The 9,912-nt window shown below is 40.8% G+C and overlaps 1 protein-coding gene across 1 annotated transcript in view; it reads left to right on the forward strand.

Annotated features, from left to right (window-relative positions):
- Positions 1–6,115, forward strand: part of WAC (WW domain containing adaptor with coiled-coil) — a 53,136-nt gene extending 47,021 nt beyond the window's left edge. The window contains exons 11-14 of the mRNA XM_048510415.1: positions 691–806; positions 1,944–2,121; positions 3,988–4,115; positions 4,646–6,115. Coding sequence (XP_048366372.1) covers positions 691–806; positions 1,944–2,121; positions 3,988–4,115; positions 4,646–4,715 — 492 coding nt within the window. The 3' untranslated portion in view covers positions 4,716–6,115. The remainder of the gene's footprint in view (positions 1–690; positions 807–1,943; positions 2,122–3,987; positions 4,116–4,645) is intronic.
- Positions 6,116–9,912: the final 3,797 nt, after the last annotated feature.

Raw genomic sequence — 9,912 nt, forward strand, 5'->3', positions numbered from 1 at the left:
CAAGTGCAGTCACAGTCAGTGTGTGTCAGCACAGAAACCCACTCAATGAACTAGTTACAGGTAAGTGCAACTCTGTATTTATGCTGGCTGGGAGGGCAAATAGGGAGGCAAACGAACGCTGCAGAGCTCCAGAGCATCCCACTTGCTTCCAGCCACTGCTTCCAGAGTTTTGTCAGCCTCACTGGTAGGTTGGCACTCCTGGGGGCATTCCCACTGGTTTTTTGCCCCAGGAATGCCAGCGATGGTGTAACTTTGTTTCCCCTATGGTGGACTTTTGGACAGCCAGGGAGGCTTTTTGTGTCTTCTGCCTCCCTGCACTGCCTGAAAATCCTCTGGAGTGTGTGAGCAGCACCATCCTCAGCCACCTCCAGGATCTGGATTGCATTGTAAGTCACATTTAACTAAGGAAGGTAATTACACACATTTAAAGGTATAAAGCACATTTTATTTTATATTGCTAATGCCATTATAGACATGTCACACTACAGTTTATTTCATTTACATCCCACCTTGCAAACCTAAGATTCAAGATGGAAACTAGCACAAAGCAAAAATGAATGTATGTAGCTGTCAGATCCGGCAAAAGAGCCAGCAAGATAGGGTGCAGGCCCAGTAAGTCCAAGAGCCAAAATAGAACACACTGTGTTACGTTTAATATTGCAAAAATCTTATCAGCCTCTGAACTTGCAGGTTGCTACTCCAGGTGTTAAGCAAGGACCAGTTTCACAGTCAGCATCTCAGCAGCCAGTGATTGCTGAAAAACAAGGTCATGAGCCTGCTTCTCCACGAAGTCTTCAGCGTTCAAGGTAAATCTTAACATTGGTTCAAGTTGTTCCTTGCACAGTTACACCCTTTGAAGTCCGTTGAAGTCGGTGGATGTAGAAGGGTGTAAGTGCAAAGGATGGCACTGACAAAAGGCTCAGTCAGATATTCAGTCCAGCATTCTTGCATCAGATGTGTGCTTGCAGGACAACTTTAGATTTGGTGGGTAGACCTTGTGCATGATTTTGTAATGTTGAACTCATATTTGTGTTTGCCTTTAGTGAGTTGACCTTTGCCCATTCTGCAATTTTGTTGCCTTAAATTATACATGAAGAACAGAACAGACTTCATATGCTGTTTCTTCACCCCAAATGCTAGTTGAGTCCAAATATGATTTGAGGTGCTGTATATTAGTTATAATGCCGGTGCAGGCTCTTGATGTTAATAAATCCGTAGAAAATACTTACTGCCTAATGTAAAAATAAATTCTAAGAACATGTTGATTGCCACAAGGTGGTGGTAAATGGGCAGAATTTCCGTACCAAATTAACCTTTAAAAAAAAAGCTGTATGGTGCCATATGTGCTGTGTAATATAGAAATTAATGTGAAAAAATAGCTCTTCATACTTTCTGGACATAGTTATTTTCAGTCCTTCTTATCTTGAAAGCCAGGTTGTATTCTTCATTCAGTACATGTGACAGCTTTTGATAACATTAGTACTCAGTCACTCTTGGAAAGTGAGAATACATTAAATTTGGGTAAAAGCTGTTGTGTCATGTTTCCTCTCAAATTCTTTGAAGTGAGTCCCATGGAGCAATATTTCTTTTCCCCTTTCTAAAATAAAACTCCGGAATTACTGGGTCCATTAACATGGAATAAGTTTATATTTTCCATACTTCGTATTTATAAATGCACCACACTGTGCAACAGGCTGTGTTTTATGTCTGTGTCACGCTTTATATGGAGGCAAACCTGGATTTGCCTTTGAGACTTCCGGAGCCTCTTCTCCCAGTTCAGTCTGTTTGCCCTCCTCCTCCTCGCACAGGAGAACTGGAACCTCCTCTTGGGACCAACCATAGTTTGAGAGTCACAGCTGCTTTGTGCATTATCTACAAGTCACTGGGTTGTTTTCAAGTAACTGGCTGACTAGTTCTGTTTTAAATATTTGTTTCCTTTGTAGTAGTCAGAGAAGTCCATCTCCAAATCATACCTCCAATACAAGTGCTTCAAACACAACAGCACCACAGAATGCATCAGCGCGGCCTACGTGTTCATTAACACCCACGTTAGCGGCACATTTCAATGAAAATCTTATAAAGCATGTCCAAGGATGGCCTGCAGATCATGCAGAAAAGCAGGTAAGTGCCTACTCGGAAACTGTTTCTTGCTTTTTGTTCCAAGTAGCATTAACGCCATCCTTGTTACGTGAGGATATATAATCATTACAGGCTCAGACCGGCTGTAGACATTTCAAGTATTCTGCCTACTTTAAGGAAGAATATTTAATTGTCAGTTACTGTATGATAGTGGCATTTAACAAAAGGCTGAAAGTACTACAGGTCCTCATAATACTAAAGTGAACTGTTTTCAATGTCTAGGAGTCTATCGCTTAATTTTATCTGTTTTGTGAGGTTTAAGGATTGATGATTTTTTGTGTCCTTCCTCATCACGTGCTTGTGCTAACCTAAATATAACACAGTTCTTCACTGTAAAAGCCAATATCAAGTTAGAAACAAGTACATCCTATTAACTGCAGTGAGAGATCATGGGAGAGGAGCCTTTGGGCAAGATGATGACCCAAGTGATATCTTTCTCCCATAAAACAGAAATGAATATTAAAAAGCTATGTACTTATTATCTGTCCCAGAAATACTGTGAACATGATTGTCAGTATTCTGTGGTTTAAGCAATACATGTAATGTCTCAGTTATTTGAAACTGCTCCATAGATTGAAAGCTCAAAATCATTTGAGAAGCAAATTTGAGCATTCGTTCAAGGCCAAGAATCAAAGACATTTTCTCTTTTTTACTTTGCACACATTCTATCACTTTTATACTAACTATACAGTTCTTGAAATGTTTCCATTTAGCTTTAACCCAAAGAATAATATATTCCTTAATATTGAACCAGTGAGGTTTATTATACTTCTAAATTGCATTGCTCTACTGTCCCAATTTTTAAAAGTCGATCTATGCTGTGATGATTAACCTCCACTTCTCAATCAGTTCAGCACCATTTCTACTTCACTGTTTATGTAGAAATGGAATGTAAACAAATTGCTTGACTAAGACAGGGTCAAATAGGAAGGCCTTGAGCAAGTAACTTTCAACCTAATTTCCCTCCTATGGTTATCCTAAGAAGCAAGGCTGAGCTTGCCTTCTCTACGCCAGTCATTTATTTCTCATTCTGGACATACATTTGGTTTCCAGGAAGGTTTGGCAGCAGTTGCCACTTCTCTTCCTCCTAGACAGATATAGGTCCAATTGAACTAGAAATGCAGTTCAGTGCTGTGTGGGTTTTGCACATGGCAGTTTTCTTCATTTCTGCTTTCAGAGGCCAGTATTATGTTAAACAAGGAGATCGTTTCCAAGTCTGCACATCATTTGCTAGTAGTCACTGTTGCTGGTGACCAGGGAGCTGGCACCCTTAGCAACTGGGAGACATCTAAAATAATTGTTTCTAGGCTAAGATTTGAATGCATTTCCGACTTTTTGTGAATGATACTATGCTGTTTCTAAACCTGTCTGTTCCCCATTAAATAGCCACACTGGTATGCACAAAACCTTTCCCCCAAAAGGTGTTAACCATTCACCTGCATTGAGAAATTGTCATTGAAGAGCAACAGGACACAACAGCCTTGATTGCGATAGTCTGAAATACAGCATAGGAAACTAGTATTCCTCTGCTGTATTATACATGCAGTGAATCTTGTGTGTTACCGGCAACCCATAATGGTCTGATTTATTTGGTTCATTTATACTTCATCTTCTCAGTGGGAACCCAAAGGGACTTACATCATTCTCACAATAACCCAGTGAGTTAGGTTAGGCTGAGGGAGTATAACTGGTCCCCTTGCAACCATCTGTGGCACGAGTGGAGATTCGAACCTGGGTCTCCCAGATCCTAGTCCAGCACTCTTATTCACTACACATATGTTTTTTTTCTCCAGCAAGTGTTACTAAGACCTTAAAAGAAACTCTCAAACTTCTTATTTTTAACTTTAGGCATCAAGATTGCGTGAGGAAGCTCATAACATGGGAAGTGTCCACATGTCAGATATTTGTACTGAATTAAAAAACTTAAGATCTTTAGTTCGAGTATGTGAAATTCAAGCAACTTTGCGTGAGCAAAGGTAAGAATTTGTTCTTTGCGTATCATCCTGATTTCCCCATCTCTGTGTTAGTCTAATAACATTGATATTGTTAAGCACTACTGTATACAACCAGGGGCTGGAAATAGTTACAGCCTAACATACAGGATGCCGGTTGTTGTGGGCTTTCCGGGCTGTGTGGCCGTGGTCTGATAGATCTTGTTCCTAATGTTTTGCCTGCATCTGTGGCTGGCATCTTCAGAGGTGTGCATTCAGGATGCTGTTGACTTAAAAAGGCATAATACCTTCCTCCCCAGCCCTTGAACTACTGAAGGTGATGCTGGATCTTGACCAATTATATAGTCCATTATGTGTACCATTAAGTTGGGTCAACTCTTTTTAGGCCAGCAACTTCCTCCTTTTCTAAAATAAAGTTTCATTTACTTGTTTCAGATTAACAAATGCAGCCGGACTCATTTTTGTGTTAAAATTACAACCACCACCAACGTATTGAAAATGTTAAAGAATAGAATTGATATGTCAATGCTAATGGTTCTTTTTTTCCTTTGTAGGATACTATTTTTGAGACAACAAATTAAAGAACTTGAAAAACTAAAGAACCAGAATTCCTTCATGGTGTGAAAAGTTGTGAATAATTGCACATGGGTTTTTGAGTACAGGAACTGTAATCTGGTTGCCCAGTCTTAACATTTTTGAGCTGCATTTGAGTAGACTTTGGACCGTTGAGTTGGGCAGAAAAGAAAAAAAGTGACATGGGAAAAGGGGACAGGAGGGGAGTCATTCAGGGGAAGAATACAAGGATGATTTGTAAAACCCTTGAAATGTAGATTTCTTGTAGATGTATTCTTCACGTTGTAAATATGTTTTGTAGAGTGAAGCCATGGGAAGCCATGTGTATCAGAGCTTAGACATCCAAAACTAATCAATGCTGAGGTGGCTAAATACCTAGCCTTTTACATGTAAACCTGTCTGCAAAATTAGCTCTTTTTTTAGTTAATTTATCATTCAGAACTCTTGCATTTCCTGAAATCAATGCAAGCGCCAGGCGATCTGTATCTCAAGGCTGCAACAGTTTGAAACAGTTTGGGTAATGTACAAAATATCATGAAACAACTGTTTCCACACTTGCATCGAATCAAGAGCAGTGCTTCTCCGTTTCTGTTTTACAGAGCAGTGTTTTTCATTTTCTGTGTTCATCTCCCCTGGAAATCCTAGGTCTGATTTTATCAGTTTTTTTTAAATTCTTCTAATTTCCTCCTTTCCTAAAGCACTGTTGCTATGGCACTTTTCTATAATCTTTTCATTCCTGTGTACAGTAGCTTAAAATTGCAGTGATTGAGCATAACCCACTTGTTTGTATAAATTATTGAAATGTATTTCCATTTGCACCCTGTAAGAATGAACTGGTCGTACTGCTGGGCACGTGTGCTGAAAGTACATCCCTTTCTTCAAATTACATGGAAACAGCCCGATCAACATGTCAACCTGGTTGTGGGAGGGGGAAAGGAGAAAAAAAAAGCTAGTCAGATGTGAATTGTATCTGTTGTAATAAACATGTTTAAAACAAAGAAACACTGGTTTTCATTTCCTTTGGTCAATGCATATTAGAATTTGGACTCTTTGGGGGTACTTTATCCAACCTATTCTTGTTGAATACTTTTTGTACTTAATTGAAGATGATTCCTCAAGCGAGGTTTTGTTTAAAAACTGTAAACAGGAAATTGTGTATAAAATATTTAATGACATTCAGCAAGGGTCATGGACGCCTCCCCAACAGTTGTCCTCTGTTAACTCCTGGTTTTACCTGTCTTGCTATTATGACATTTCATTTCGAAGGATGTTTGTGTTGTAGCTAACTGTTCCAGTCTGGTGCTGACTGCTGTTCTTCGCCATCACAAAATGCTGACTTTGTGTAATGGGAGCGTCTCGCTGTTCGAAAACAGCGGGAAAGCTCAGCTTTGTATATTGTTTCCTAAAGTATATTAAAAATAAAAAAGAAACTATTGCTACTACAAAATAAACTTGGGTTTTCTTTGCAAAAAGCTGTTGGTTGTGACTTGCTGCTACAAGTGTACGTTATGTTCTTAAAGCTGGAAGATACAGTCGTACCTCGGTTTTCATTGGTAATCTGTCCAGATTACCTCGGCAAAGCCCAAAACCGAGGCCAATCCGTTTGCGCAGGCACAATGCAAATGGCGTAGCAACTTACGCAAACAACGTAGCAACTTTCGCAAAAGTTGCCGACGAAATCCGAGGCGACTGACGAAAACCAAAGGCAACAAACGGCTGGATCCCATCAGCGAAAACCGAAACCACTGATTTCCGAAGGTGACGAAAACCGAGGTTTGACTGTAGATGGCTGACTCTTCTTCGGTATGACTTTTAACACAGAAAACATAGCTGTTAATTACGTAAGTATAATCCTGGCTTTGATGCAGACCTCTAAAATAGGAAGCAAATCTCTTGTACTGTGTCGTGATCCTGTGGTCTGTGCCTGTGTTCTTGTCCCTTGCTAGTGAAGTTTCTGGACAACATGTGCAAGGAATTGTTGCCGTTTCTACTTTTGTTCTTTTTGTCTGTAACAGCAGTCCTTTCACGTGAATTTCAACCACGGTGAATGCCTCTTAACTTGCATACATTGTGGGACAAGCTTAGCTTTTGCAGGTGAGTCTGACCACTTGTTGATCATTTGCGAGGCACTAGAGGGCAAGAATGACAGCACCCCTCCCTTCCCAATTCCTCATTGCCTGTTTACCCAAAGGAGATTCGGATTTTCTACATAAGCTCAGGTGAGTGGCAATTTATAAACTTGTTTGTCATGGACAAGTCAAACCTCAATCTTGAAGAGTGTTTAGACAGGAACTGCTTAGGAGTTGTGTAACTTGTATCTTCCAATGTGTGAGCTTCCAGTCCTCTAAAGATTAACTCTACTCCAGCTTCAGGCATTACAGTGAGACTTCCCTTTGGACTTAAGCTTCTGTTGAAACAAGGACACCAGCTATACACCTTAGGCCCCTTCTGCACATGCAGAATAATGCACTTTCAGTCCACTTTCACAATTATTTGCAAATGGGTTTTGCACAGCTGCAAAGTGGAATATTTTGCATGTGTGGATGGGGCCTTAGAGTTTGATGACTGTCTCTAATTCCACTGCACTGTCATCATCTAGTACTCAAATATATTTAACTTTTGATCCTCATTGATGGTTTAAATGTACATGTCTGTCCTTTTCAGTGAGAAATTCTATCCGCTTACAAAGGACCAGACTTAGCAATGTGTTTCACATCGCTTGCATGAAAGGCTTTTCTGTTACCTTTCTTCCGACCTGTTGCCAGACTCTAGTGGAAGTTTGGGCTTTGGATGGCCCATGAATGAAGGTGGGTATGCAAGAGTAACTGTAAACCCCTCACATCTCTCTTTTAAACAGTAGTTTATATTTCATGCGGCCCGTTCCGTAAGAACCAGAACGTTATCTTTGTGCTGGTACACTAGTGGGTTTAGATTGGGATAACTTCTTTTAGGACTGCAGTGTAGATCAGCTGCTTGATGGGAGATGCTTAGATCAACTTGTAACAACTGCCAGGAGAAATGTACTTCGTGCTGTTTAAAAGGTGCTCTTGAGAGGAATGCTGAAGAAATGTATCATAGACCTGGACAAAAATTGTTGGCAAGGGCAGTCATGTGCTGAGAAGGGCTAGTTTATTTCTCCAAGTATGCTCTGCTTTGGAATGATTGTTTCTCATATGTGTGTGTGTTAAACTACACATATGCCTTGGATACACATTCGGTACTTGTCAACAAATCTGTCATCCTATCGTGCCTTGACATTTTAATTTTTAAAAGCCAGGATTGTGAGTTTTTCCCTTCATTTATGGTTTTTCCTTCATTTTCCAGTTTTTTTCTTTCATTTGTGCTCTTGTATCCTGCACAAAGAAAAAGTCAAAATTCTGTGCATAACCAAGCACGTCTCTACCATAAGATTCTCTTCCTCGGTTTAGAAGCAGCGGAGGATGGTTATGTATTTTCACACTGGAATTCTTAGCAAGCTTGGCCAGACGTTACTCAAGGCTTGAAACCTGCAAACTGCTTGCAGCAAAATCTGACTCATTCATCAAAGTTTCTTGATGTGTCTAACATGATTTTTTTGAGCTGTCACAGACTTATTGGGAAGAAAGAAATGGATACTTCTGGAGAAATTCATGTTTGACCTGAGAGAGCCCTCATCCCTTCTAGGAACTGGTAGTGGGGAAATGGCAAAGCCAGCAACATTTGCAGCAATGACAAACTACTACATTTAGCAAGCCGGTACAGCCCATGCTAATAATTTGTAGCCCATCTCTGAGACTTGTATCATTTGTGATCTAAGGCCACTACTGAAGAAATTGTGACTATAGCCGCCCCCTCTTTTTTTGCTGTAAAGTCACATCTGACCTATGGCGATCCCTGGTGGGGTGAATTCAAGGCAAGGGGCGTTTGGAGGGGGTTTACCATTGCTTGCCTCTGTATAGTGACAGTGGTGTTTCTTGGAAGTGTCTCATTCAAATAATAGGCTTAATGCTGAGTGCCTGATTGGCCGAAGGGCGCCTGGCAAGTTTCCTCAGTGCAAGTGGAGATTTGGACTTGGCTTTCCCAAGGCCTAGTCTGACACCTAAACTACTTTTCCATGCTTGCCTTTCAATACCAATATTGAGTAAATCGCCAATCTGGAAAATATACAGGACTAGAACGCACAGCAAATGCCAAAGGTACCTGTGCTAGTGTGAGCCACAGAAAAACCTACAGGCTTGTGGCTTATAGAAGGCAGAAAAGAGGGTAATTTCCCACCTCCTATCAATCACCAACATATGTCATGCTCAGGTCTATATTCAAGATGTTTCTGACCCCTTTTCCTATTCCCCCTCATGCCTGCTCTTAGCTACTATTTAGGTGGCATATTTAGACCAATAAAATACAGTACCTGAATTTCTTTCATATGGTTGCAGCTGTATCTCACAGTCAAAGCTAGCACCAGGACTCTTGCAAGGAGCTGCTCCCTGAAGGAAACCAAAGTTGGTTTGCACATACCCGAGATCTTCCATCTGTTGCCATAATGTTTATAACGAAGCCCACTAGATGGCAGTAGTGTTCTAGAGATTAATATTTGAATCTGCGCTGGGGAGTGAGACACCCCCCCCCCCCCCACACTCAGTAGTTTATTGATGCCCGGGGATGGAACTTTCCTTCCTACAACATGATTCAGGCCTGAAGGCAGAGCGAGTTTGCTTCTCCATTTCCAGACCAGGGATTTTGTGTTTCCCTCCCTGTCCTCTTGTCCCTACCAGTCTTTTCCTCTGTTCCGTGGGTTTTCACTTCTTTAAGAATTGGTGGCTGCGATCTCTCTAGTGCATCTAGTGCATCTCATAATAACACAACAACTAGATCAGCAACTGCCTGTACGCGTGCATTTTCTATTGTGGCTCCCTCCTTGTGGAATGGCCTTCCTGAGGAGGTTAGGAAGGCTCTCATATCCTGTCCTTCAACAGACTATGTAAAAGGGAGTTGTTCAAGATAGCTTTTCTGTAAAGGTAAAAGGGCTATAACTGTAATAGAACAGTTCAGAAAGCTGTTTTACTAAGGGAAAGGGACTGGCAGTTCTACCACTGTGTGCTGGTTGTATTGTTAATTTTACTGCACATATTTCATTGTTTCCTGTAGATGTAATAAACGCTTTTCTTCATTTTATCCACAGTGTATCATGCTGTGGCAGCTGTGGGGTGAGAAAGAGGGGCAGCTGTATTGAAGAGTGTCTGCTTCCCCACTCTGTTGTCTCTTATAGGTT

Source organism: Sphaerodactylus townsendi, linkage group LG11 (genome assembly GCF_021028975.2).
Source record: "Sphaerodactylus townsendi isolate TG3544 linkage group LG11, MPM_Stown_v2.3, whole genome shotgun sequence".
In the NCBI taxonomy this organism is placed as follows: domain Eukaryota; kingdom Metazoa; phylum Chordata; class Lepidosauria; order Squamata; family Sphaerodactylidae; genus Sphaerodactylus; species Sphaerodactylus townsendi.